Here is a 28,000-nt window from a genome sequence, read left to right on the forward strand (position 1 = left end):
CCAGGCGGGGAGGAGAACGCCCGCCCCCCGCGGGGCCGCCAGGGGAACATCTGGGCGGCCGCGGCGCAAACATCTGGAGCGGCCGCGGCGCATCCCCGGGGGCCGCAGCTGGAGGGTCCTGCCCCCGGCGCTGCCCCGGCCGGCAGCGAGACCCCCGGAGCGGGGGAAGGAAGGAAGGCGGAGAAGGGGCTGCGAGGGAGGGCGCGGCACAGGTAAGGGCAGCCCGGCGGCCCTGATCCCCGGCCGGGGTGACGGCAGGACGGGCGGCGGCGGGGCAGGGCGGGGGGATGTCGGATCTTGCCGGGTGAAAGGACAAATACTCCATGTTTGCTCCACGGGGGGCACTTCTGAGGTGACAAGCGCGGACGGGACGTTTAAAGCAGCAATCGCTTTCGCCGAGGTGGCCGGAGTTGGAAGGCGAGCTTGGCCCTTGCAGGCAGCCGGAGCGTTCTGCCCCGTGTGCGAGGGGGTTTGCTGCCGAGGTTCTGGATGGTTAAACAAAGGGGACATTAAGTGTTCGGCTCAGTTCTAAGTTTACTATGTGATTTTTTTTCCTCTCCCTCCCTCTTGGATGTGTCAAGTGGAGATGTATATCCAAACTTGAATTTCCAGGCAAAATGAAAAGAATTTAAATGTACTTCATGGCTTCCTACTCAATGAGAGAAACCCTAAAATTATCTTAGACTCTTTATTTTATTTCAAAATCGAATAACCCTCAGAAAAACACTTTCCATCCCTGGATATGTTCCATTTTGTTTCAACTTTTCCATCAATAAATCATATTTTACTCTAAAAACACTTAATGCTTGACATGGTATTAAAAAAATTATCTTTTTGATAAAGGGCTTTCTGAAGAGTTTGGGAACTGAAGTACTTAAGACCAAAGTATTTCTGCTTTTTACTTTTTATACCAAGTGTTTGGTTATTACCATGCATTTGCATACTTAGTACTTGTGATTTCTCCACTAGGTATAACTTTGTTTGCATCACCAATATTGCTGTTTCTGTGGAACTCTTTAAATTATGGCACAAATTGTACTCCAAGTCACTCCAAGTATTTTGTAAAAGGAATGTTTCCAATATCCATTTTAGGTGCAAATTCATCATTGACTCTGGAGTTACCTTTCAGAAGTTTGCTCAGATGTCTTTTGCTGCTTTTCAGGGTTGCTTGCGTGGATTTTCTGTATTTTTCTCCTTACAAATGAAGCTGGGCAAACCAAACAGATTTCTCTCAGTTGTGGAAACTGTGGGTAAAAATAACTGCTGGAGAAGAAAACTCAAAAGAACCTTGGGGAGTGTCTGGAATAATTATGCCTGTGTTTAGGCAAACTGCTGTTTACTCTCTTCTTGCACACAAATCTGCCTGTAAAGATCATTTGAGTCGGTATTGCAGATGGCCAGTGCAGCAGGGCAAAAATGAGCTCCTTGTTTCCAGCCTGAAGACGTGCATGAGCCAAGACCTCTCAGTGCTGGAACTCTTGTCAACTGGCTCCTTTTTCTTACCTGTGACCAAACACACTCATGCTCACTTGCAGTTGGCAGGAGTAGTAATTTTGACCGTCTCTTCCAAGCTCCAAGCAAGACAAGCTCCTAAATCCAGGAATTACAAATAATTTGACATTGGTTTTGAAATACCTTTGCTTTCGGTAGAGTGACTTTCTGCAGGGGCAGCTCTATCCCATCATGCAGCATGAGCCAGACCTTGGGTCCCGGTGCTGCTTTTGGCTCCAGAAGGTGAAAAGGAGACTTAAGTCCCTTTTGTCAATTAATGCCTAAATCAGGGCCTGCTATAACACTTTAATGCTATGTGAGCAACACTCCTAAAACTCCTGCTCCAAATCACCTTGCACTTGAGACATTTCTAAGACAAATTGTGTAGCATCTGTAATGCCAGTGGTTTTGGAAGAGGATCTTGCTGGGTCTGCTCCCTCTGTTAATTGTGTTGTTGGAGGGGTTGCAGGAACTGAAGCTGCTGCTGCTGTATCATGGAGGACTCTTCAGTTTCTGCTAATGTTGTATTAGCACAAACTGATTCCAATGTCATGAGTTTGAGGTGGTCCCGTAGAATGGAACTTCACCTCTCAAGCATTTTGTCTCTTCTAGCTGGGCAAAGCCAGCCAGCCATTTCTCCCAGCTAGCAGCAATGTTACAGACTGCCTTGCCAACACTCCCATTTATTCATTAGTGTTTCTCTTTTTGGTTTTCATCCATACAGCTTTCTGCTGTTGATAGTGTGTTCCCCCCAGGCTATCATTGGTAGAGGCAGTGCATTTGGCCCCCCTTGGAGAAGCAGTATTATCAGGTAGCCCGAGACAGACAGACAAGACTGCAGAGGAAACTTCAAGGTACAAAGGCAGGTTAGTCAAGGCAAAGCTCTAGGTGCAAACCCCACCTGCTCTGTTACACAGCTTTGTGGAAATTACTGATAAGAACATTTTTACATGTTTTTTTCTTTTCGCAGCAGAATGCTGTAAGCCCCAAGCACTCATAGAATTGGTTACAATCTTCAAATTCATAAGATTTAAACGTTTATTTTTAATCACTTTGTTTGCAATGAGGGCTCACATTACCTAACTGTATTGCAAAGACAAATGGGGTGGCTGAGGATGGAGAGTTTTTTTAGTAGGGCTTGTTGACAGGACAATGGGGTAATGGTTTTAAACTAAAAGAGGGTCTATTTAGATTAGATATAAGAGAGAATTTTTTCGTGAGGAGGATGGTGAGACACTGGCACTGGTTGCCCAGACAGGTGGAAAGGTTCCTTCCAACTCAAACTATTCTAAAACTCTATCAGAAGGTTATGAACACTTAATGGAATTACTTCAGAAAGCAGAGATTCATGAACAAGTGGCTGGCTGTCTATGGGATGACACAGCAAAATGAAGCACAGTGTCACAGCAGAAGCCAATATTATGGACATATGTCCCATGTTTCCAGCCTTCTCTCTTGCAGGGGACAGGAGAAGTTCAGCTCTTAAAAGTGTCACCGGCTTCTTGCCCAAGTATGAGCTGTTACGACCTTTACATTAGGAAGCTGAGTTTCTTTTTAGTTTTTCAGTAAGAAAAACAAGTCCTTCCTATTAAAACCATCAAGGACTTAATAATGACCTCACATTTGTTGATATGAGCTCCCTTCCCATTTTTGTCAACTTGAGACTGTCCTTAAGACGAAAGCTTACTAATGCACACAGTGCAGATAACAATTCTGCTTCCCATATTTTGTTAGTGTTTGGTGATCCCTTAAAACGGGGTCTTTGTAATCCAGTTCCTCATTCAAAGGCTTCAGTCACCTCAATATCTGGTCCTGTACATAATGAAGAGAAATTCTAATGCCTTTTCTGCACAGTCACCAGTAGTTGTTGTAAGGGAGAAACGCTTGCAACCAAGGAATTGTAACTCATGGAGGTCAGCAAGCCCTGGATTTCACACTTTCATGCCTTCACACCTCTCTACAGCCTGAAGGGAGGCTGTAGCCAGGGGTGGGTCTGCCTCCTCTCCCAAGCAAGTAGGGCCAGGATGAAAGGGCATAGTCTTAAGCTGTGCCTGGACAGGGTTCAGGTGAACATTAGGAAGAATTTCTTCACAGAAGGGGTGATTAGACCTATTGGATCAGACCACCCAGGGAGGTGGTGAGTCACTGTCCCTGGAGGTGCTGAAGGACAGACTGGCAGTGCCAGTCAGTGCCCCGTGGTGTAGCTGGCAGGGTGGTGATCAAAGGCTGGACTCGATGATGTGAGAGGTGCTTTCCAAGCTAACTGATTCTATGCACAGAGCTCTCTTTCAGATATGGCTTCTTTGCTGGTGGAAAATATTCATTGAAGACCACTCAAACATTAAGTTTTCTCAGTAGACTCCCCCCTTTTTTTGGGTTGTGTCTTCTTGTCTTTAAGAAGTGTTTGGAGACATAAATAACAGTTGCAGTAACTTCTAAGAGTGTGCAAAGAGCTTTGTAAGTACCAAATGCAGGATCTTTCACAGCCCAAGTGGTCATTAGTATTTATTACAAAAATTTTCCATTGTCCAGTAGTCCTGACAGTTTTGCAATTTTATGAGACCATCCCACTGAAACCCCAACTGTACTGTCAAGATGCTGTAGGAGGAGGTCTATAAAAAGGATGCCAACAGAAACCACTCCATATTTTATTTCATTTCCTCTCCAGAGCAGGGCTCTGATCTCTAAATCATCAGTTGACACATCAAACTTTTGCTCTCTTGACATTTTCCTAGCCTAGGAAGCCTTTTCCCTCTGAGGAAGCAAAGAGCATGTAAGTGAACACAACTGGAAAGACAAAGAGGAGTCAGAGATCACACCCTACAGAACTGGCTTTGGTGGCAAAGCCATGGAGCAGCCTTCCTAATGGCAGTGTAACCTCTGCTGGACCATGGAACTCCAGGAACAGCTAGAGTCCTGCAGAGGTTGTTCATTGAAGTGACTTGGGCTGCTTTAAAGAACAGAGCTAATCCTCCCCCACCAGTCTGCCCTGGTGAGACCCCATCTGGGGTGCGGTGTCCAGTTCTGGGCTCCTGAATTCAAGGAAGACAAGGAATTACTGAAGAGGGTCCAGCAGAGGGCTACAAGGAAGATTAGGAGACTGGAGCATCTCTCTTCAGAGAAACAGCTGAGGGAGCTGGTCCTGCTCAGCCTGAAGAAGAGACAGCTGAGAGGGAACCCCATCCATGCATACAGGTATCCTAAGGGCTGGTATAAAGAGGATGGTGCAGGAATCTTGTCAGTGGTGCCTGGTGACAGGACAAGGGACAATGGGCACAAACTGAATCACAGGAAGTTCCACCTGAACATGATGAAAAACTTCCTTCCTGTGCAGGTGGCTGAGCACTGGAACAGGTTGTCCAGAGAGGCTGTGGATTCTCCCTCACTGGAGATATTCCAGATATCCTGGGCAACCTGCTCTAGATAAACCTGCTTTAGCAGGGAGTTGGACTAGACGACCTGCAGAAGTCCCTTCCAGCAGTAACCACTCTGTAATTTCATGGTTTTGTGATTCTGTGATAAAGGGAATTGACGTCAAAAGGAGAGTGACTGCATATAGGAATGTCACTAGCTAGCACAACTCGGGTTAAAATAGAGAGCACTAAGAGCTCCAGCTAAGCCCAGCTCTGGGTGGATGGACAGGGGAGATGGTCTCAGATGTTAGTGAAGAGTTCCCACAGCACAGCAGCGGGATGTCACAGCATGTCCCTCCTTATGCCCTCTCTCTGGCAGCACTCTGCCTCTGCCACACACAGCCAAAGACTGCCAGGCTGGGAGGAGCCCTGCAGCACCTCAGCTGTGACCCTCTGTGGAGAAGGGAACTGCCACCCTGCCTGGGGGGCTGATGGAGGGGCCCCCACAGGAGACACCCCACTGTGGCATGGAAGTGGCTGTGGTGGCTGGAGCCAACCCTGGTCCCACCAGAGGCAGCTCTGCTGTACCTGCAGTGGTTTCCTGACATCCCCGTGCTATTTCACCCTTCATTTCAGCCAGTGCTAGGAAATACCAGGGTTTATGACCAATACAGGAACTATGAATCTTTCCTAGGAAAAAATGATGCTCATGTGTCCCATGCACTTACCAGGTTTACTTTTTGTGTGTGTAAGTTTTTTGAACTTGTGGTGCTCTGAGAAAGGCTCCGATTTGGCAGTCCTGAAGACCAGAAATTTCATATCCCCAGAGGAGCAGCTGCTCAGATATCAAGAGCCAATGGTAAGATTGTTATGTAGTACTTGTTGTCCCCGGGTAACCCCTGGAGATAGCCTGCTCATCTGTGGAAGCAGGAACAGTCAGCAGATGTGCAGAGAACAAGGAAAGAGAGCCAGAAAATGGAGGGTCATGAGAGATAACAAACACAGTGAGGAGCACTCAGAGGGCCGACAAGTATCTGGGAAGGAAGAGTCTCTGACAGATGTGAGGCACTGCAAAAAAACAGAGAGGTACAAGGCGTGGGCCCAAACTCATCACTGTGGCAGATTGTGTCCCAGAGTCCCTTCTTTCTAGGGCCAACAGATACATTTCTGGTCATTGCCTCTGGGATTTTTGGTTTTCATCCCTGTCTTCTAGGCTTGAAGAGTCTCTCAAAGCTTGAATTCTTCTCCTACAGACTTTGGAGATGTGTGTTTATGACATTAATTTTTTTTTTTCTTTACCTGAAAATCTGTATCTCCCACACCCCTAAGCCAAAAACACCAAGGCTGTCCTGTCACTTTCCAGCATTTCAAACAGTCTTTGTCCTGCTCTCATTCATACACACAGTACTCAGCTCCAGTCTAATTCTAAAGCAGCTGTAGGTGCCAGCTGAGTATTTCCTTAACCCCAAAGCAATGATCTCATCTGGAAACACAGAGCTGTAATCGCTGAAATGCTTTCAGTCATGACATGAAACCAGGAGTGTGTTTAGTGAACAATGTACTTGGAGCAGACAGTTTTTCAATCAGCCTGGCTGGCTGTGGTGTTTACAGCACAATGGCTGCAGGACAAAAGGCACTTGCCTCGTGAATAGATCTCTAGCTGCAAGTAGGAAACTTTGGTACCAAATTAAACTTGTCTGTGATTTTCTTTGTCTTACGTGCATTTCAGCTTTGCTGGTTTCCATTTTTTTGTAAAAGCTGTATGATCACAGCTTGTGCCCTGATTAGAAAATGCCTACAATTGTTATTTCCTCCTCTTATCTGGGTACATCGTTCTAACCAATATCACAATCCATTCCCACAGCTGTTATGGATAAATAAACATTTTCCATCAAATACTATAAACTCCATATCACTATTTTCTAATCTAGCATATGGAAATAAAAATTGGTGACGTTTAATCTTTGATCTTAACCTTTATTATCATGTGGCTGTGTAGCAGAAATGGAAGCATTGCAGCAGAGTGAGTTTGTGGCTTTGTAACTTGTGTCATTTCTGGAAAAGAAATCCACATTTCTGGTCTACAGCCCTCTGTAGAATCCCCCAGGGCCTGATAAACACAGGAAATTGCAGGGCATACTGCTGTGGCAGGAGAATGTGCAGGGAAGGGAAGCTGCCTGCTGCTGGGCAGGCTCTGGCTCATGTCCCTGTCCCATGGAAGTTGTGCTGCCTAAACCTCTGTCTGTCCTTTAAAGGGAAAAGGGATAAAAGGGAAACTAACCTAGCCCTTCCAGAAGCAATTGAGAAGCCTTCTGAGTAACCAGGTGGCATGTTGGGTTTCTCCACAGCACTTGCAAGTCTTGCCTTGGACCCCACAAAAATGGAGATCAGAAATCAAACTGGTAAATGTTACAAAACATCTCTCCCAAAACCATCGGAGGATATTTAAATCTGAGTCTATTTCTTGGCTGCCTTTCATGCTTCTGATGGTGTGAGATAATTTTCAGGCTAAAAGGCAGCTCTTAATAGCCACAAAAACACACACCTTTTCTTGAGTGCTCACTTGGAAGCCAGCTTTTTCAGTGGAATCCCAAGTTCCCTTTTGACCCCCAGGAATAAGATGCAGCCTGAACAGAGGGATGAGCAACCCAGGTGCACAAAGCTTTATGGCTACATGGGGAATTTGTTGGCAGCTGTGAACAGCCTATATTGGTTTGGCAAAGTGTGGATGTGAAACACTTTTGCAATACCATGCAGCTTTCTAATTACCTTAATCATGCAGTGCTTTCTGTGGTTATGGCAAGAAAAACTATGCTTGGAGTTCTCACATTAAAAAAAAAAAAAGCATCTCACATTCACAGGTAGCTGGAAATTTTTTCTTGTTCTTTATTCCAATCAGCTGCAGAAACGTTGGCTGGTACTTAAAATTTATAAACTACCTCAACAATTGAGTTTGTTGCCATAATGATGCCTAATTACCTTTTCCTCCAGTTCCCCTGAGACCACAGGCCCCTGAGCAGGGGTTCCACGATGGGGCTCCATGGGTGAGTCTGACTGGGGCAGTTGAAGCCTGTGGCTGTCCTGGAGCCCTGACAGCAGCCTCCTGTGCTGGTGTGCCCCACACTCTGCTGAAAGCAGCTTTTCAAGGGGCACTTGGTGTGGAAAGCCTGGATCTGGGCTGGAATGTGTGCTTTGTCCAGCTCCTGGGCAGGCTCTTCAGAGCAGCAGACCTGCTGGTTGGCAGAGGTGGGGGAACATTCCCTCATTTTGACTCCAAAATTTGCTTTGCTAGATCTCAAAATTTACTGTTGCCCTGTGGTTCCATGGCTGCTTGCTGGGGGTGGTGAAACTTAAGGGTGGAGACATGAGGAGTGAGTGATCCTGCAGGAATCCTGGGGGTGCACACAGCAGATGACAGTGGCCATGTGATCTGCAGCAGGCAAGGATGTGCATGTGCTGGAAAGCCAGCCCTGTCACCTATGGGCACCGCTGTGGCCAGGTGAAGAAAGGGATCTGCCCTGTGAGCCTCCCAGTCAGGCTTCATCTGTCAGATGGATCAGCACCTCTGACACTGAGAAGAGAAGCAGGGCAGTCATAGTGGGTGACTCCCTTCTGAGGGGAACAGAGGGACCCATCCCAGAGAGGTCTGCTGCCTCCCTGGGGCCTGGGTACAGGACATCCCTGAGAGACTGCCTGGGCTGATTCAGCCCTCTGATTGTTACCCACTGCTGATACTCCAGGCTGGCAGGGATGAGACTGGAAAAAGGAGGGTCAGGGCAATTAAAAGGGACTTTGGGGCTCTTGGTCAAGTGGTTGATAGGACCGGGGACAGGTAATGTTCTGCTCAGTCCCTTTGGTGGCAGGGATAAATGATGAACAGGAGAACCCACATTATCAACAAGTGGCTCAAGGGTTGGTGTCATCAGCAGAATTTTGGGATCTTTGATCATGGGGCAACTTTCACAGCACCTGGCCCGCTAGAGCCAGATGGGCTCCATCTTTCTGTCAAGGGCAAAAGGATTCTAGCCCATGAATTAGTGGGGCTGATTGAGAGGGCTTTAAACTAGATTTGAAGGGGGAAGGGGATGCAGCTGGGCTTTGTGAAAGCAGGTTCAAGGGTGGTAAGCCTGAGATAGGAGTGAAATCAGCAGCCCAGCTGAGGTGCATGTACACTAATGCACGCAGCGTGGGTAACAAACAAGAAGAGCTGGAGGCCATGGTGCAGCAGCAGAACTGTGATGTAGTTGCCATCACAGAAACCTGGTGGGATGACTCACATGGCTGGAGTGCTGCACTGGAATGGCTACAAGCTCTTCAGGAGAGACAGAAGAGAGAAGAAGTATAGGGGTGGCCCTTTATGTTAGGGAGGCCTTGGACGCCATAGCTATTGAAACTAATGATGATGAAGGTGGTGCCTATGGGTGAGAATTAAGGGGAAGGCTAAAAAGGCTGATATCCTACTGGGAGTCTGTTATCATCCACCCAACCAGGAAGAAGAGGTGGACAACTCATTCCAGCAGCAGCTGGAGAATGTTTCAGGATTACCAGCCCTCATTCTTGTAGGTGACTTAACCTACCAGACATTTGGGAACACAGCACAGCAGAGAAGAGGCCATCCAGGAGGTTCTTAGAGTGTGTGGAGGACAACTTTTTGTCACAGCTGATGAGCAAGCCTGCCAGGGGAGGGACTATGTTGGATCTGTTGTTTGCAAATAGAGATGGGCTGGTGGGAGATGTGGTTGTTAGAGGCTGCTTGGGGCACAGTGATCAGGAAATTATAGTTTTCAATATTTGGTGGAATCAGGAGGAACATCAATAAGACTCTTACACTGGACTTACAGAGGGCAGACTCTGGCCTGTTTAGGAGACTTATTCAGAGAGTTCCTTGGGAAACAGTCCTTAAAAACAAAGGAGTCAAGGAAAGGTTGGCATGCTTCAAAACAGAGGTCTTGAGGGCACAGGAACAGACTGTCCCTGTGTGCTGAAAGACGAGTTGACGAGGCAAATGTCCAGCCTAGATGGGCAAGGAGGATTTAAAGGAACTTAGGAATAAAAAGAGGATGTATCATCTTTGGAAGGAGGGTCAGGTCTCTCAGGAAGTATTTGAAGGGGTTGCCAGGGCACGTAGGAAAAAATTAGGAAGGCCAAAGCCTGGTTTGAACTTAATTTGGCAGCTTTTGTAAAGGATAATAAAAAATGTTGTTACAAATATATTAACAGCAAAAGGAAGGGTGAGACCAACCTCTGTTCTCTGCTGGATACAGGAGGGAACTTGGTAACTGCAGAGGAGGAGAAGGCAGAGGTGCTTAACACCTTTTTTGTCTTAGTTTTCAGTGAGAAGACAGCTTGTCCTCAGGACAGCTGTCCTCCTGGGCTGGTAGAAGGTGTCAGGGAGCAGAATGATCCCCCTGTTATCCAGGAGGAGGCAGTCAGAGAACTGCTGAGCCACTTGGATGTTCATAAATCCATGGGACCAGATGGGATCCATCCCAGGGTGAAGAGGGAGCTGGCAGATGAGCTTGCAAAGCCACTCTCCATCATTTACCAACAGTCCTGGCTCACTGGGGAGGTTCCAGAGGACTGGAAGCTGGCCAGTGTGATGCCCATTCACAAAGGTGGGAAGGAGGATCCTATAATCCTAATTATAGGTCAGTGAGCCTGACCTCAGTACCTGGTAAGGAACAGTTTGTACTGAGTGTCATCACACAGCACTTGCACGATGGCCAGGGTATCAGACCCAGCCAGTGGGGGTTCAGGAGGGGTAGGTCGTGTTTGACCAACCTGATCTCCTTTTATGACCAAGTGACCCATCTGGTGGATGCAGGAAAGGCTGTGGATGTTGTGTACCTGGATTTCAGGAGGGCCTTTGACACTGTCTCCCACAGCACACTCCTGGAAAAGCTGGCAGCCCAGGGCTTGGACAGGGCACTCTGTGCTGGGTTAGGAACTGGCTGGATGGCCAAGCCCAGAGTGGTGGTGAGCAGTGCTGCACCCAGCTGGGGCCAGTCACCAGTGGTGTCCCTCAGGGGTCAGAGCTGGGGCCTGTTCTGTTTTTAATATTTTTATTGATGACATGGATGAAGGTATTGAGTCCTTCATTGGTAAATTTGCAGATGACACCAAGCTGGGAGTGTGTCAATCTGTTGGAAGGTAGGAGGGCTCTGCAGAGAGACCTGGAATGGTTGGACGGATGGGCAGAGTCCAGTGGGATGAAGTTTAATAAATCCAAGTGCCAAGTCCTGCATTTTGGCCACAATAACCCCCTGCAGCACTATAGGCTGGGGACAGTGTGGCTGGACAGTGCCCGGGCAGAAAGGGACCTGGGGGTACTGGCTGACATGGACATGAGCCAGCGGTGTGCCCTGGTGGCCAAGAAGGCCAATGGCTCCTGGCCTGTGTCAGGAACAGTGTGGCCAGCAGGAGCAGGGAGGTCATTCTTCCCCTGTACCTGGCACTGGTGAGGCCACACCTTGAGTGCTGTGTCCAGTTCTGGCCCCTCAGTTTGGGAAGGACCTGGAGACGTTTGAGCGCGTCCAGAGGAGGCAACGAGGCTGGAGAGGGGCTTGGAACACAAACCCTGTGAGGAGTGACTGAGGGAGCTGGGGGTGTTTAGCCTGGAGAAAAGGAGACTCAGGGGTGACCTTATCACTCTCTACAACTTCCTGAAAGGTGGCTGGAGCCAGGTGGGGTTGGTCTCTTTCACCAGGCAGCAACTGACAGAACCAGAGGACATAGTCTTAAACTGTGCCAAGGGTTGGATAATAGGCTGGATATTAGGAAAAAATTTTTTGCAGAAAGAGTGATAAAATTCTGAAATGGCTTCCCCAGGGAGGTGCTGGAGTCGCCATCCCTGGAGGTGTTTAAAAAAGGACTGGATGTGGCACTCAGTGCCATGGTTAATTGAGGCGTTAGGGCTGGATTGGACTCGATGATGTTGTAGGTCTCTTCCAGTCTAGTGATTCTGTGATTCTGTGTTGCCAGCTGTGTGCCTTTTGATGTCTGTGTGCCTGTTGTGGGCATCAGAACCACTGCCTTTGCCTGGCAGGGTTAGGAGAAGGATTTGGACAGAGTTGAAGTTGTGAAGCAGGTCACCAGCTATGGGAATGTGTGTGGCACCTGGTGGGACTGGGTGGCTTTGGGGCCAGGCCACATGGCCCCTGTCTGTGGGTCAACTCTGCTTTCAGCTCTGGCAGACCATTGAATCACAGAATTGTTTAGGTAGGAAAAGACCTTTCAGATTATTGAGTCCAACCATTAACACAGCACTGCCAAGTCCTCCACTAAACAAGGTCCCAGCAGCCACATTTCTGTACCTTTTAAATACCTCCAGGAATGATGATCCCACCACTTCCCTGGGCAGTGACTTGACAGTTCTTTCAGTGATGAAATTTCTCCTGATATCCAATCTAAGATGATGAACTCTAGGGAGGGTTGTGGGCAGCAAGGAATGTTTGCTGCTGAGAACATGGCTGTGGCTCTGCCAACAGCCTTGGCCCTGAAATCACTGAGGGCAAAAGAGAGGGTCTTGGATTTGCACATCCTGCAACATCAGTCTGACATTACAGATATAGACTGATAAGGCTCTGTAAAAATAAGCCCTCAAATTTATCAAGTATTTATCAAGTATATCATAACATGCTGATGCCATCTTTATCCAATAAATAGCACCTGCTGTACCAAAACTGTCTGGCTCTCAAGCTCTGCAGAAAAGCTGGCAGATGTTTTGTCCCAGGCTGCACAGGGAAATGCCTCATGGAAAGGCAGCAGCCTGACATATTGTTGTCCTCTCCTTTCACCTCCCATTACACCTCTGCCTTCCACCTCCCAGATGCATCTCCTGACCCCACAGAGACTTTCCTACTGAGGAGTCTGTGCTTAGCCTCACCATATCCTCAGTTTCACACTAGGCCCCCAAAGTGTGCAACATCCCCCAGTTCATTTGCAGACAAAACTTTTCAGTCACATCAAAGCAGTGGGTGATGGCAGGTGACTTCTAGACTCACCAAAAGTAACTCGCAGGCCTGAAAAGAGAAAACTCATGAATTGGGAAGATTAATCAGTTTAAGGCAAGCTCTGTCATGATGTTTTTAAGTTCACTAAATCTTTAAAGAGTAAGTTGTATAACTCCTTTCTGAAACCAGCTGTGTTGAGATGCAGCATTCCAAAGGTTTGCCACAACAGCTGGCCAGCAGAACTGATGTGTGTCTTTCTAGAGAAATCCTACAAATAATCCCTCACACCTTTGGATGAACTCAATCTGAAGTTTACACCCTCTAAAGCTAATAATATGTGTTTGTACTTCTTTTAGCAAAAAAGTAATTTTTCTGGTTCTATTCTGTTTACACTGGATGTGGAACATCAGCTGCTGTATCAGTCTTTTCTTCTTTTTGCTTGTTTTGAGAGGCAAAAATAGCTCAAAACAAAGTCTCTTGATAGTTTGCCCAGATTTTGTGCAGAAAAATCCCCCAGTGTTTAAAAATCTAGGTAACCCAGGTGTCAATTTACAGATTAAGAATTACTTTTGAAGTTTTACTACAAATGACATCAACACAATTCTTCATTTCACTCCTACTGTAGCTGTACTCTCCTAAGGGAAGGTTATTCAGAGGTTTCATTTATCTTTCTAATCCATTGTTTTGCTTTGATGTGCAGTACAGGGTAAATTGTTCCTTTTGAACTGCTTTGTACCTGTGGTGAATCATAATGATAATGAATAAAGTCTTGTCAATGAACTGTGCTCAGTGAGGTAAGATGTGGTGAGGAAAAGCCACTCCCCTCTTCTCCCCTCTTCCTTTCAGTCAAAGAAGGGAAAAGACCAATGTGACTGAAAAGGCAGCAACACCTTCCAGGCCAACATGTTTAATAAACCTCAGAAATTAAGGTTTGGAAAGCAAAAGAAGTATTTTAAAGGTTAAAGCAAAGTTTAGAGGACTGTCTAGAGCTGTAAGTAGTGCCCTTTATTGGGGCAAACAGCGGTGCAGTGAGTACTGGCAGGGATGTTCAGGCAGGTCAGAGTCTTTGAACTAAAGGTGTCCCAATATGAGGAAAGAAGCTTTTGGCTGAGACAGCAAGGGCTGGGTCCCCAAACCTCACCAGTGAGAGCCCCACTTGTTGGATGGCCGCAGGGTTTGCGACCCCGACTTGTATTAAAAGTCTCTGCTTCAGCCCGCGCCTTCAAAGGATCCGTCGAAGCTCTTAAGTTTTCGGTCTCAAGGTTGTTTATTGTATCTTATCTACAAAATTTTCTTTCTGCCCAGCTGAGGTCTGCTCAGCAGGACAGTCAGAGGCACTCTGTCTGCCCCCAGGGCGGTGTTATCTTTATATGCTAAAAACTACGTGTAACACGTTTACAGTTATTTTCCAATACCTATCACCTATGTTAGACAGTGAGCTTCTACTCTAAACCAATCTAAAAGTGCCAACATCACCAGTGAAGATGGAGGCCAAGAAGGAGAAGAAGAAGAAGAAAGGCTAGACACACACAAATCCCTCCATCTTGTCCCCCAAAACCCCTATACTAAAAATCCCAAAACCTACATTTGCACCCTGTGATAACTTTATTATTACACTGCTTAAACTGCTGTGGCTTTTATCTCTTCATGTAAAGGTGGCAATTTGCTCCATGGTTCGTAATCGAACCCACTGGTGTTCTGGGCTGTGTGCCAGGGTCTCCGAGCCCCCTGGCAGGGGTCCTGGCAACTCCAGACTCCCAAAGGGATGTCCTGAGTTCTGACACCTACTGTGCTGTGGGCTGCTGCAGACTGAGCAGTGCTTTCCCCATCTGCAAATAAAACACACAGGCATCAACCCAGCAGAACTTTTAAGGGTGGTGGGGGAGGCAGAGAAGGCCCAGAAAGGCTCTCCCAGCTCTTGGACCCCCAGCTGCAGGAGGCCTTCCCCACACAGCAGAAACCCCAAGTGGGAGTCCTTTAGTCCTTTATGTTTTGTTCACAAACATGTCCCTTGTGCCCCCTTGGCTGCCACGTTCCTGGCAGATGCTGCTTCCCTGAGCTCAATGCACCCATCTCCACTCTCTCTCCTTCCCAACTTCCACATGCAGTCACCAGACCTCGCAACACCTGCAGGGACACACCCAGAAATGGGCTTGCTTGGGAAACCAGCATCACATTTCTCTGCTCTTGTCCTTCCCCAGTGCTTCCCTAGAAATTAGGCAACCAGGGTATTATCCAGGGAAAGCTTTTAAAGCTCACCTCTCCCACTCAGCAGCCCTTACAGTGGGAGAGTTCAGCTCTGGAAGAGGAGGGGACAGGCAGGGGCAGCAGGATTGCATTCTGTTTAAATCAGGCCAGACTCATGCTATGCATGAACAGTTGTATTTTCTTTTCTTCTCCTTTGTGGCCTACTATAGAGGCCACCTCTCCTCATGCAGTTGGGATAGACTTAGGAGAACTCCAGGACCTGTGCATGTGGAAAAGTTTCTCTTAAAAAAAAAAAGTAAAGCTTTCAGTGGAGTTTAGCCTCCAGAAGTAGCAGAGAGCTCACACTACGTGACTAGACAGCCTTACATGAACCCTGCAAGTGCTCCATGGCCCAGAAGCTGCAGTTTAAAACTTCTTATGCAGAGCTGACCATAGGAAATACCCATGAAAAAGAAAAATATACTAGAGCTTCCATGTTCCATTCATAGCCAGATAGCTCCAGTGCAGTGTGGAAATTGAACTTTTAAGTCAGCAACAATAATAACACAAAGTACAGACTGCCAATCCTTCTAAAGTGATTATTCTTGACAGCTGCCTGTGCAGAGACCCAGTATGCCTTTGGGGAATGAGGCACAATTACTCAATTTATAATATCTTAAAGAAAAATTGCAATTTAATGTTAGAACCGTCATTTTAATGAAGAAGCCACTGGCTCAAAGGCAACTTTCCCAAATTTTGGGATGATGACCAGAATTACTAGGATTATGAATGGCACTGCTTTTAAATGACTACATAATCCTGACCAAGTAATAAACTTGTCACACAGTGCACTTGATGTACTTGATAATATATATCTAGTGGTGGGTGCATAAAATAATGAGACTTACTTCATGTTTGTAAATCATAACAAGACATCTGGATTGAAATTAAAAAAATACTATTTACTAGTGAATATTTACCCATTTGATGAGTGTAAAGTGAGAATATAGGTTCTCTCTTTTGCTAGCACAACTTCTACAGCAAGACATAGTGTGCCAAGGCTTTTCCTTCTCCTGCCCTGCTGACTGCCAGCTCTGCATTTCAGGTCAGCTGCTCTGCTGCTTCTGCAAAGCTGTGAAACTGGGGAGAGTGGCTGAGAAGAGAAGTACCCAAATTTATTTTTAAATTAACTGTGAGTACTCAATTCAGTGGCACCCATTTGATCTATGCAAGGAGATATTTTAGAATTATGACCCACAGAATTTTCCCAATATTCCCATAACCAGTCTCTGTTTGTTTCTCCCACAGGTATTGCCTAGCAGAAAACTATGGGCAATTTCAAAGGGCATGCCCTCCCTGGAAGCTTTTTCCTTCTTTTTGGCTTGTGGTGGTCAGTGAAGTACCCACTGAAGTACGCCTGTCGAAAGAACAAGAACGCTTGCTACCTTGGTTCCAGGGCAGGATTCCAGCGCCTGGAGTTTGTGGAGGGCATCATCAAAGCTGTCTTTGCCCTCATTGGTAAGTGAGGTGGACTAAGGGCAGGCTGTACCTTCTAGCACTTTTTGCTTTAAATTTGGTTCTCTGATAAAATGAATCTCCTTTTGCTCTGCTCTTTTGCCCTTTTACCACTGAGAAGTGGCAGGGCTGCTGCTGTTAATTACACAGCTGTGGCCATAGCGTGGTTTCCATCCACAGTCCTCTTCTGGAGCTTCTGTGAGGTCTCCTGACCACTCCTGACCAGTTGACTGCTCCTGACCACATCTCAGTGTTCATGTACTGCTCACTGTTCAGGGAGGGAGAGGGAGACAAGATATTGAAGCAAGGTCAAGGGGCTCCCATGTGCATGCTGGGAGCACCAGACTATGAAGGTGTTACTTTTCTATTTTGAATTCAATCATCTCAGATGTTGGAAGCCTCCACTGAGTTATTGATAAAATATGTAAATGATGCAGATGATTTTTTTGATTAATCTCAGTCAAAAGTGAAAATATTCACACAAAAAGACTGAACTCCAGATCTTGTTGCTGCAGGACTGTTGTGATGGGGTGTGGGGGAGCTGTTTGTCCTTCTGTTGTGTCCAGGCCAGGTACAAACCCACTGGGATGGTTCTGGGAGCTGTGTAGCTGCCTGAAAGTGTTTAGTTCTTGTTTACATCCTGGCAGGCTGTGTGGTAGTGATTTGGCTTTAGAGGGTAAGTAAGCTAAACAACAGGGGATCTGAGGAGATCAGCACCTGCAGCTCAAGTTGAAAAATAGCTGAATTTTAAGCATTCTTTGCACTTCTAGATTCTATTTGTCTACTCTTCCTTAGATGCCCAGAGTTGCCTCATTTCTAATCAAGATGCAGGCTGTGACAAAGTCTTGTTCTTGCTTTTGCTTCCTCTCTGATAAGATATATCAGCACTGAAGGGATGTTGTGTCTACAGTTTTATCATTAAAAAATGATAAAAATCTAAATAATAGCATTCATTTTGAGGCGTGATTGTGGACACCTTTCCTACAAATCTCCCAGTCTGTGGCTAGAGGTAGTTTGGCAGCAAAAACATTAATGTACTGTTTTTATTTTTACTTTGAAACCACAAGTTCTTATTTTAACATATGGAAATTCCGATTCAAATCAAAAGTATGGAAAAAGTGCTTGGCTAAGATAAACAGTAAAGGCATCAGGAGTAAAACCTGCTGTTTCTGTGTTAGGAAAACTGGAAATAAAGGTGGAACAACACTGCACTTGCTCTACAGCATATCTGCTTTTACAGCAGGATACTGGCCTGTGCTTTGTAAACAATGTAATCATCTTTTATGTTTTAAAAGCACAAACAATGTTTAAACCCTCCCCAAACTTCATTGATCATATAAAGCATTTAAAAGTAGTTTTCCCTTGCTGGAGTACCTCAGCTAGTTAGCAAAACACTGAGGGGCCAAGGTAAGGGAGAGAGTGGAGCAGTGATTCAAATACTAACTCCCTGTACATTCCCATGGGACTTCTATTAACTCTGCACGGTGGAGGGGTTTCCTTTTATGGCTTTAGAGGAAAAATCCCCTTTGAATTATGAGTCTGAACTCTGTCATCCTGCATGTGGCAGGGCACTGAAATGGTAAATCTTTCTTTTGGAGACTTTAGCATGTGTTATGCTCTTGCTTGAACCATTGGAAAAGGCAGCTGAAAAATTTGGTCAGAGGACTACTACAATAGCAATTGTTTAAAAGAAGAAAAAGCAGCACTGAATAAGCTGTTTTCATTTTCATTGCTGGAAACTGCAAGATACAAATAGTTCTACCAGGAGTGGAGCTGAGGCCTGATTTCCCCTGGCTCTCCACTCTCCAGATTATGTGATGGTAAAACCTCAAACTTACTGACATTATGCTGCCTGGGATGTATTGCTGCCTCTATCGTTTGTGTAAAGACTTGCCATCAGTTTATACCTTAAGCACCAGAACAAAGGTTTTTCTTCTTGTTTCATGCACAGGGATGGTGGCTGAGCAGTTTGTTCCTGATGGACCTCATCTGAAGCTGTACAACTACGAGAAGAAGCACTGGGATCACTTGATGAACTGGCAGCATGCCACCATGTACCTCTTCTATGGCATTTCGGGGCTGGTGGACATCGTGGCTCACGGGACCAACGCGCTGCCAGCGGCCATGGACAGGATGATGCTTTCCTTAGCAGTCTTCATTGAGGGTCAGTTTACCTCTCCCTGCAGGGATGTGCATGAATCCTCTTGTTAGGAAAATTACTCCACAAACACCAGAGGTTTATGTCCAAAAAGGAGACAGAGGAGTCCTTTTTTGGCTTTATTCGAGTAAAGGGAGAGGCCATGGGGCATTCCCCTGGGATCTCTCAAATTTTTGGAGGACGCAGCCTCCTTTTTATCCTGATTTCCTGGGCACATTTCCCTCTCTCTTTCCCCATTGGCTGAGGTACTGGAGGGGTACAGACTCCCCGATACGCCTGATCCCAAAGATTTCCCTCTAATGTATAACCTTCCCTTTTAATTTTTAATTCTTACAGAATTTACAGGTTTTCTTTCCCATTGTTTCTTTCATCTTTCAATGTCCAATTTCATTTCTCAGCAAACCTAAAGTTTATTTGTAAAAGCAAATATCTTTTTCCATTCACCAGTCAGTGGAATCCTTCCCATTGTTTATCTCCTGGTGCTGGTTTTATCTACCAGCAGACCCACAGCTTGTTTGTAAAGACAAATCCGCTATTCCTCTCACTGTGGATGGCTATTGATCATTGGTCTGTGTTTTGGTTTCAAAAGACAGATGCCTGCTAAGGAAGGAAGGAGCCTCCCCTGAAATGGGAAATGTAAACCCCCTCCCTCCAAATTGTTATAAATTTTAAATTAAGGGCGCTCTCAGGCAAAAATATGGGAGCAGGAATAACAGTTCTTTATTAGTGAAGAAAATCAAAATAAAATAAACAATGCAGTAAACTAAAACAACACTGACAGAGTCAGAATATGACCTGACACCCTGTTGGTGTGGGTGTTGATAGCAGTCCAGTTGGAATTGTGGCTGCAGTTCTCCTGGAGTGTCAGGTGTGGTTCTGTTGGAGCAGTGAGCCTGTAGAAAGGTGTAGTCTTCCTCTGAAGATCCAGTGGAAGAGGCAGCTGTTCCTCTGGTAATCCAGTGGAGAAAGCTGTGCTGGTGTTCCAGAATCTCAAGATTATATCCAGTTAGGAGTGCTTGGCTCCTCCCTCTGGGCAAAGCATCTCACAATGGGATGCTGTAGTTCTTATCAGCCATGCAGTGACATTCAGTAGCCTGTAATCAGCAGATGTTCCCCTGGAGGGAGGATTGGGTGTGGAAGAGATAGGGAAAACTGCTCACTTAACAGAAGACAGCTGCCACACAGATGGCAAATAGGATACAATTTGCTTGGCAATCCAGGACAGTCTGGGAATCTCAAATCAGCCTTGCAGAATGACCCTCTGGGAGCTGCCTGTTTCACTCCCTGAAACACTACAAGGAGCTCACAAAAAGATCAGTCTTGGCCTTCCTTACACTGCCAGGTCGTGATCCTGCATTGTAGGGGTGTATCTTAGCTTTCCTACCTGCTTAGAGAGCAACAGAAATGTTACGGAAATAGCAGCAAAAGCCTGTTTTGGGTAAGTGCTCAGAAGCTCAGGCATGTGTTTGATGTAGGTACTGACATGGTGCACAACTGGTTAGCTAAAGCAGTGTGAGTGACGGTGATACTGGCATGAAGAGAAATGCCAGAAATGTTTCACTGTTTTCTAAAAGCAGATGCAGGGAAATTGCAAAGGAATAAATGATGTTAAACTGATCACAATTTATTCCAGGTTTTCTCTTCTGCTACCATCTTCATGGGAGAGCCATGCTGGATGTCCATGTTCATCAGTTACTGCTATTTGCTATCTTTGGAGCTGCTGCCTGCATATTTTTGGAAGTTTTTTTCCGTGGCAGTATTGTGCTAGAGATGCTGCGTACAAGCCTCTGCATATTACAGGGCAGCTGGTTCTGGCAGGTAGGTGACTTTTCTGCCTTTGTCATTTCTTCCTCACCAAAATAAGTCATTTAACCCTTTGCATATGTTTCTCAGGTTATGTATATGCTTTTTAAACATAAACCTCAAAAGACTTATAGAAAATAAGTTCCTTTAAAGAGATACAGAAAAAAAATATTCCTTTTAAGAGATAAAAGTATTTCTCATAGCCATTTTACAGAAGAAGAAGAAAAAGAAGAAGAAGAAGAGGAAGAAGACGCTTTACTTAAGTGCCTTTTATGTGAATCAATAAAGAAGCTAAAGGGTTTTTCTTGAGTTCTCCATATTACAGAGCTCTCTGATCCCTGTAACATCCTGTTCCCAATTTGCCAGCCAAGTGGCAGTAATTTTAGAGCATGGAAATATATGTTGTTCTTTACAAAGAGAGTCTTTACTGTCAGCTGCTGGAGCAGTGAGTAGACACCCAGTGTAGTACTGGAGAGGTGAGGCAAAGGCCTCATTGACATTGCCAGGTTCAAAAGGTGCTTAAGTTACAGATTCTCATTAGGAAACTGGGTGGTGTAAAGCCTCCTGCTTTTCTAGTGCTCTGGGAGCTGAGCAGAAAAAAGAACAGCCCAAACTTTGATATTTCAGGGATGTGGCTCCTGAAAGGACTCCTCAAAATGTAGCTTCCATGCCCTCAGTTACTTGTGAGTCTATCCAATAACAGATATTTGGCAGTGGCTCTTTCTCTGCTGTCAGAACAGGAGACAGATTTAAGGAGCTGCTAGGAGTTTGAAACAGAAATAGGGGCACTGGTGCTGATGTGTGTTTCATCTTATAGTGGGGAATTGAGGTCACTCCAATGATTTTTCCTTCCGGCATGTCTAGACTGGCTTCCCTTTTTTCTATGCTGGCCAGACAAGATGAATAAAAATGTTTGCTGTTTCTTAGGAGAACTGGACACTCAGCACCAAATCAAATATTTAAATGCTTTCTCTGGCATGGAGACAGACCTCAGAACTGGCTGTGTTTTTCTATAAGTGAACTCAAGAATGTGATGCTGCAGCACTTGCTGTTTCATTTTCTTGTTTTATTTTCTTGTTTGCAAACTTCCAGCCTGTGATTTAAGAAGCTTTGAATAGGAGGAATAGATGCAACCATTTATTCATTGTTTTCTGCCTAATCTAATTTTAGAACAGATTATTTCTTTAGCTCTAGAGGCAATGTGGGTTTTGTTTCAAAGTAAAAATTGAAGTACTAAAAATAGAAGAAATTGAAGTGTGGCTTTTTTCACACCCGCATCAGACTTCAACCATCTGTGTGACTGAAAACCACACACTGGCTGCAGCACAGGAAATTTGTAAAAGGTAAAGGGACTTTCTTTCTGCATCATCAACACCCTCATTCATTGAATTCTCTGCATGGAAATGCAAAATTCACTCCCCTCCTTCTTCCTCTCCTCTTCCCAGTTTCTGAATTCCCAGCTAAACTGCTGAGTGAGGACTCTGGATAGTATTAAGCAGTACAGAGGTTTGGTGTTAGTCATGCAAACCCTGCATAGCCACGGGAATAACCATGTTCCCATTTTATGCACAAATATGAATCTGATCTTTCCCAGCTCTGAGGAAACAAATCAGCTATGTATTTCACATGAACTTACAGTCTTGCATGAGGAAACTCCATTTTTATGCCATTTCTGACCTTTCCCTTGGATGGCCCAGAAGAAATAGAATTGTGGCTCCCCTTTATTTGTTCATTGATTATTCATCTTCCCAGCCATGTAATGCATTCCCAGACACTGCTGGGAAGAAGGGAGGCAAATGCAAATGGCCAGGCAGGTTTTCTGATCCATGTGGTGATTTCAGTTCAGAGCACAGAGGGCTGAGCACCAGCCCCTCTCCTTACAGCACATAATTGTGATGGTTGCAGGGCTGGGCTGTTGGGCAGACTCCTTAATTTTCTGGGCAAGAGCAGTGGGTCTCTGGGACTGTCACTTTGTCTTCAAAGGCATTTCTGAACAGAGCTGTTTAAAGTGTTCCATCACACCTGAGACTGACTACAAATTTTTTTTTAATAGTAAACACAGAAATAAGCAACACCATAAGAAAATTAAATGTCTGCCTTGTGATGGGTAGCATAAAACATGATAAGGCACAGGATGCTCATCAAATGACATGTACTAAATCTCTTTTATTTTATTACAGATTGGCTTTGTGCTTTATCCTCCAAATGGAAGCCCAGAGTGGAATCAGACAGATCACACTAACATGATGTTCCTGACCATGTGCTATTGCTGGCATTATGCTTTTGCTTTTCTTATACTTGCAGTGAATTACACAATTGTCAGCTGGTAAGTTGCTTGAAACACTGAAACTTTGGTGACTTGTCTACTTAGTCGAGTAGGAGGTTTATTTTAGAAAAGTTTCACTGACAAATGAAAAGGTTTCTATGAAGTAAGTAATTGTCTTGCAAGGTAAAATAAAAATAGTTACTAGTAATCAATGAAAAGCACATGACATTGCTTCAGTAAAAAGGGGAAAAATGCATCCATAAATACAGCTCTGATAGCATAGCACAATACTTCTCATAAAATGAGCACCAATATTCTTCCACATTTGTAAGTGCATATAAAGTCAGAAGTAGGAGATTTTTTTACCTGCAGACTATAACTGCTCATCTCTGCTAATTTTAAGTGGCTTAGAGAGAAGTCTTCATTACTTGACTGTGAAGATTATTACACAGAATTCCTTGCTAGAAATTTCCCGTGATCAAACCTGATTTCTTTTTCACTGGTCATTTTCACTCCCTAATGTCTAAAGTTAGCCCTTTTCCTCACTGCCCAGCGCTAATTCTGACAAAATTCCAACTGCAGCGTTAATTTGGCTGTAAAAATGCCAGATCACAGAATGTGATCACCTTCTGTCCACAGGACCCTACCAAGCCTTTTTCTGCAGTGTCCTAGACATGCTTCTCATCCCTTGCTTTATCCCTACCATCCCAATAGCCCTGTTTAATCATGTTAAATACATAGTTCTTCCAGTCTTGATTTGCACTGAGGTACCAGTTCCTTTTGTGTCTCAGTCTGAAAGGCACCAGCACTCAAGGCTGGGTAACTGGTTTGCTGTATAAAGAGGGGCAGCTCTTGAGAAAGTGGCAGCAATCTCAGGTCCCTTTTGATGCTGGGACCAGTGGCTGCTGCTGCAGCATCAGATGAGGCCCCAGAGAAGGCTGATCATGGCACGCTGGCAGAGTTCCCCTCTGAGGGTAGTTTGGGCAGACTCTTTCTCACAGCTTTATGGTCCCTTCCCAAGTGTGCCCAGCTCCTGCATGACACTGAACCTTCTGGAGGGTTCACTGAGGTTTGTTTGAAGTGCTCTGGGATATGTCCATAGGAACAAGAGCTTGCAAGTACAGTTGGGATGGATCAGTAAAGGCAGCACTTCCTAACCACAGAATCACAGCATGAGTCATCCTAACTCGCTCATTGTCAGAACCCAGGAACTTCCTCTGGCTGCCCTGGAGGGCTCGAGACCCTGCCCAGGGGGCTCAGAGACCTTGGCACAGAGCCCAAGACACCTGTGGCTTTGATTTAGCCCTTGGAAAAAAACATTACCAACCTTTATATGAAGGATTACAAGCCACGAAAGTTTAAGTAGAATGATAGTGAATTTATCATGGGGTGAAAAATAGATTTTTTGGGGTTTTTAGAATGGGGGTTCAGGGGCCAAGATGGAGCAATCTGGGCGTGTCCAGCCTTTCTCCTTCTTCTTCTTGGCCTCCATCTTCTGCTGTGATGTTGGCACTTTTAGACTGGTTTAGAGCAGAAGCTCACTGTCTAGCATAGGTGATAGGTATTGGAAAGTAATTGTAAACATTGTACATGCAGTTTTTAGTATAAAGACATAACACCACCCCGGGGCAGGCAGAGTGCCTCGGACTGTCTTGCTGAGTGCACCTTGGCAGGACAGGAGAAAGAATTTTATAGATAAGGAACAATAAACAACCTGAGAACAAGAACTGAAGAGCTCTGACTCCTTCTTTGACTGCCAGGCTAGGAAAAGAGACTTTCTAACTCATCTCGGGGTCACTCTGACCAGCTAGAGACCCCGAGAGCTGATGAGATACCAGAGTTCAGCAGGATTTTACCATGTAAAAAGTGGTCAGATGAGCCTTTGAGTTACCATTGACATCTTTTTTTGTTGTCGTCTCCAGGGCAGTCCGTTCGAAGGTTAAGCAGTCCCAGTCCATGGAAATGGGTTTACTGAAAACATCTGAACGAGATCATGAGTCAGAAGAGGAAATTTAGCATGAGTATGACTTGACCAGTTTGCCCACTCCAACCATTAGGCTAATTGATACCTCATGTCTACATTTTTTTGCCATTTTATCCATTCTTTACTATGACTTGCTTTGCAAATATCAATCTCCTATTTCGCTGTGATGTCTACATCTACACTTTTTTTTTTTTTTGTGAAGGGTAAGCTTGATATTGATTCATGGTGGTTGCACTAGTACATTGCTTCACACAAAATCAGACTAGTATTAGACAGACTTGATGTAGATGAGGTGGCACAGTGAAGTCTGTATGTTTGCCATATTAAAAGCTAAGCAAAATGGTTTTCAGCCACTGCTGGACATGAAGTTTCCATAATCAGGGTGTTTAAACGTGTGTTGTTGCCCTGCAAGTACCTGTGGATAAATAACTCTGCAGACCTGGATAACAGTAGAACAAGATAAAGAAACCACAGTCTTGCAGCTGTTCTGTGTAACAATTTTGTGTCTCTGCTTGTGGCTTTATGTTAAACAGGAAGAACTTCTCACTGTGAACCCAGTGAGTGGTTCACTGGAGAGTGTGCAGTGTGTTCTCCCCCCTAGAGACACCACCAAACCTGGCAGGAGGACCTGGTGATCAAACCCAGTGTGGTTGTTTGTGCTTGTGCCTAGACAGTCCTGTCTCTTTGCTATCCTTTGACTTTTCAAGGCAGTGAAAGTGACCCTGCCTTCCCTTGGTGCTTGGAACAATTTCTTTTCCAGAAAGGCTGAGGGGTGTCCAGTCAGGCAGCACCTAACTGTAAAACCAGTTTCTTTCCCAAAGCTATTTCCTCTCCTCAGGTGGAATTTGGTGGTTTTCTGCAGGATTCAGAGCAGACATGTGACCCACCACCTGAGTCAGGAGTGGGTAATCCTGCTCTGTGGGCAGGATGAGATGGTTTTGCATCCCTTTCCCTGTATCACCCTTCAGTCACCAGGCAGCCTGCACGGTGCTGCACAGTGAGCTGTGGGAGGGCAGGTGTTGCCTTTTTAGTAACTCCATACCCAGCTACCAACATCAGTGAGAGAATTAAAAAATAACACCACTTTTAATTGCATTTATTTTCTCCATGCAAACTGACCTAGTTAAAAGCATAGTGTTCATTACCAATGGCAGCAAAATGATTGCTTAAAAAAGCTAGCTAATAATATAGTTTGTACCTCAAAGGGATCCCAAGACCCAAAAAAATCCTTACAGGCTTTTTCTAAAACTGCTTTACCTTCAATACAACATAAACATTTACTTCATTTTTAAGATCAACCTTTTATCTCCCCCTTTTCAAGGAGCTCCTTTCTAAGCTGCACATGCTGTTAATGTTGTATTTTACTCTGTCAGTTTTGTCAGTGCCTTTCTAAAATCAGTGGTGTTGTTTATTCTGAAGGAGATCATCAGAAACTACTTTGCTTCTCACAGACAGGAATAATGCAAACTGCAAACTTTACTGCTTTGCTTGATAAATACGTTTAATACCATGTAAATATTAAGGTGCTGTATCTCTGAACCAAAGAGATAACCTAAGCAGGATGAAAAGCACAATAAACTGTCTGAGCTTTTGTATGTCTTCTTAGAAGACTTTATTGTTAATTTTTAAAATAAGTTTAGGTGTTTGCCAAGTATTGTGAAGTAACACCTGTAACCAGGTGTCAGATTATCCAGATGAATCTTTGGAAAGGAAAAGTAGACGGCTCTCATTCATTTCTACATTTGCAAATGTCAAGGAGGAAATTGCACATTGCTAGCCAAAGATCACTGCTTTCCTTAGTAATTCTTGGCCCTTTTCCAATGCCTTTCTCTGAGGGCTCTTGGAGATTTTGGCAAACTTTAGTAAAGCCTGTCACAAACCTTAGTAAAGCCCAGGACATTCTTGTAAGGTAGGTATTGGTATGGTATATTTGTAGCTGTGTGTCTCAGCTTTACACTGGTCTTACTACAAACTCTGAAATAATTCTATTTACTCTACTCTGCAAATCTAAGACTGGAGTTTGGTTACTGTGGTTCCATTAAAAGCAGATTTTCTGTAGAAGGAAGATCCAGGGCTTCCCTGAGGAGCTTGCCTGTTAATTGCAGCAGGGATACATTTGCCAAATGTATTCCTGTTAGGATCTTACCTTCATTGCCCCATATCACAGTTGACTCTAAATTGTGGGGATTTTTTTTTAAAGGGCAGATCCTTTTTCCTGTTAGAATGGTTGAGCTACAAAGCTTCTGTAGTGCTGGGCAGAGAAGACAATGGTTGTGCATCAAAGAGAACTTGGGGATTATTACAAGTCTGTCACAATTATAAAATCAATTGATGCAGTGAACCTGATGGGCAAGCTGTGCACATGGAAGGTGCTTAGCCTTCAAAATCTCCTTTTGAAAACAATTCCCTGCTTTTACAGAAGCAAAAAGTGACAGTACTTGAACTCATTGGACAGAGAGTGGCTGCCTGATACTGCTTCTCCTGTGGGGAGGAGCTGGGGACCCTGGCTCTGTCCTTATCCAGCAGTGGCTGTAGAGCTGGGTCTTTTTTGGGGAAAAACTGTGCAGGATTTGGCCTGCTGAGAGGTATCACCTGCACCTCCCTCTGTGTCCCTGCTGTGAATCTCCTGTAAATGACACAGAACTGGAGGAATAAGCCCAACATGTGTCTGACGTTTTTGGTGCAACCATGCTTAGCAAAGACACCTCTAAGGAAGCTGCAACTGGAGGCTGATGCAGTCTGACACAGAACTGTTGGGCAGGCTTTGTGCAAAAGGCTCTCTCCTCACATTAGGAAGTGTGGCATTGCATTATCAAGCTTGGAGAAATGCAAGGAAAAACAGATCCTGAAGTCTCAAAGAAACAGTAGCTTTTGGAATTTAATTTTTAATATTACAGTACATGGAAAGTGAGTGTCATAGCAGGGGTTTGTGCCTGACAAGTGTATGGTGCAACAAAGGAGAGGAACACCCTATTTCAGAGTGAGGTTTTGCTGTATGGAACACCTGACCCATTCTCCTGTGTTCCAAAGAGATGCTCAGGAACAGTGGGGCATCTACCACAATGAAAAAGGTACAGCCTTCATCATTTCACAAGCAGCAGGTATTGCCTGAGTTGAATGAGGGGAGGGAAGTCCAAGAAGTTTACAAACACCACTCAGAAAAAGGAAGCTGCTCTCAAGAAAATATAAATTATTTTTAAATATTGGTGCCTTTGAAAAATGATATGTTAGTTTTTATTAGACAAATACACCTGTAATTTTATTTAAATAAAATTGATTTATTAATGTAAG

The 28,000-nt window shown here is 44.9% G+C and overlaps 1 protein-coding gene across 2 annotated transcripts; it reads left to right on the top strand.

Annotated features, from left to right (window-relative positions):
- TMEM45A (transmembrane protein 45A) lies at positions 1-27,999 on the top strand. 2 transcript variants are annotated; one of them, XM_059874192.1, is made up of 6 exons: positions 1-212; positions 16,292-16,501; positions 18,450-18,662; positions 20,290-20,474; positions 22,640-22,785; positions 24,648-27,999. In XM_059874192.1, exons 2-6 carry the CDS (start codon positions 16,312-16,314, stop codon positions 24,739-24,741), a joined length of 828 nt encoding a protein of 275 aa, XP_059730175.1. In that variant the 5' UTR covers positions 1-212; positions 16,292-16,311; the 3' UTR covers positions 24,742-27,999. The 2 variants fall into 2 exon arrangements, with proteins under 2 accessions (XP_059730175.1, XP_059730181.1); XM_059874198.1 differs by lacking the exon at positions 1-212 and adding an exon at positions 16,124-16,175.
- Position 28,000: the final 1 nt, after the last annotated feature.

This window comes from Haemorhous mexicanus, chromosome 2 (assembly GCF_027477595.1).
Source record: "Haemorhous mexicanus isolate bHaeMex1 chromosome 2, bHaeMex1.pri, whole genome shotgun sequence".
NCBI classification, from domain to species: domain Eukaryota; kingdom Metazoa; phylum Chordata; class Aves; order Passeriformes; family Fringillidae; genus Haemorhous; species Haemorhous mexicanus.

Coding starts and splice junctions, on each gene's coding strand:
- TMEM45A (XM_059874192.1), top strand. CDS start 16,312: ATGGGCAATTTCAAAGGGCATGCCCTCCCTGGAAGCTTTTTCCTTCTT. Junction 18,663..20,289: donor CTTAGCAGTCTTCATTGAGG/GTCAGTTTACCT, acceptor AATTTATTCCAG/GTTTTCTCTTCTGCTACCAT. Junction 22,786..24,647: donor AATTACACAATTGTCAGCTG/GTAAGTTGCTTG, acceptor TGTCGTCTCCAG/GGCAGTCCGTTCGAAGGTTA.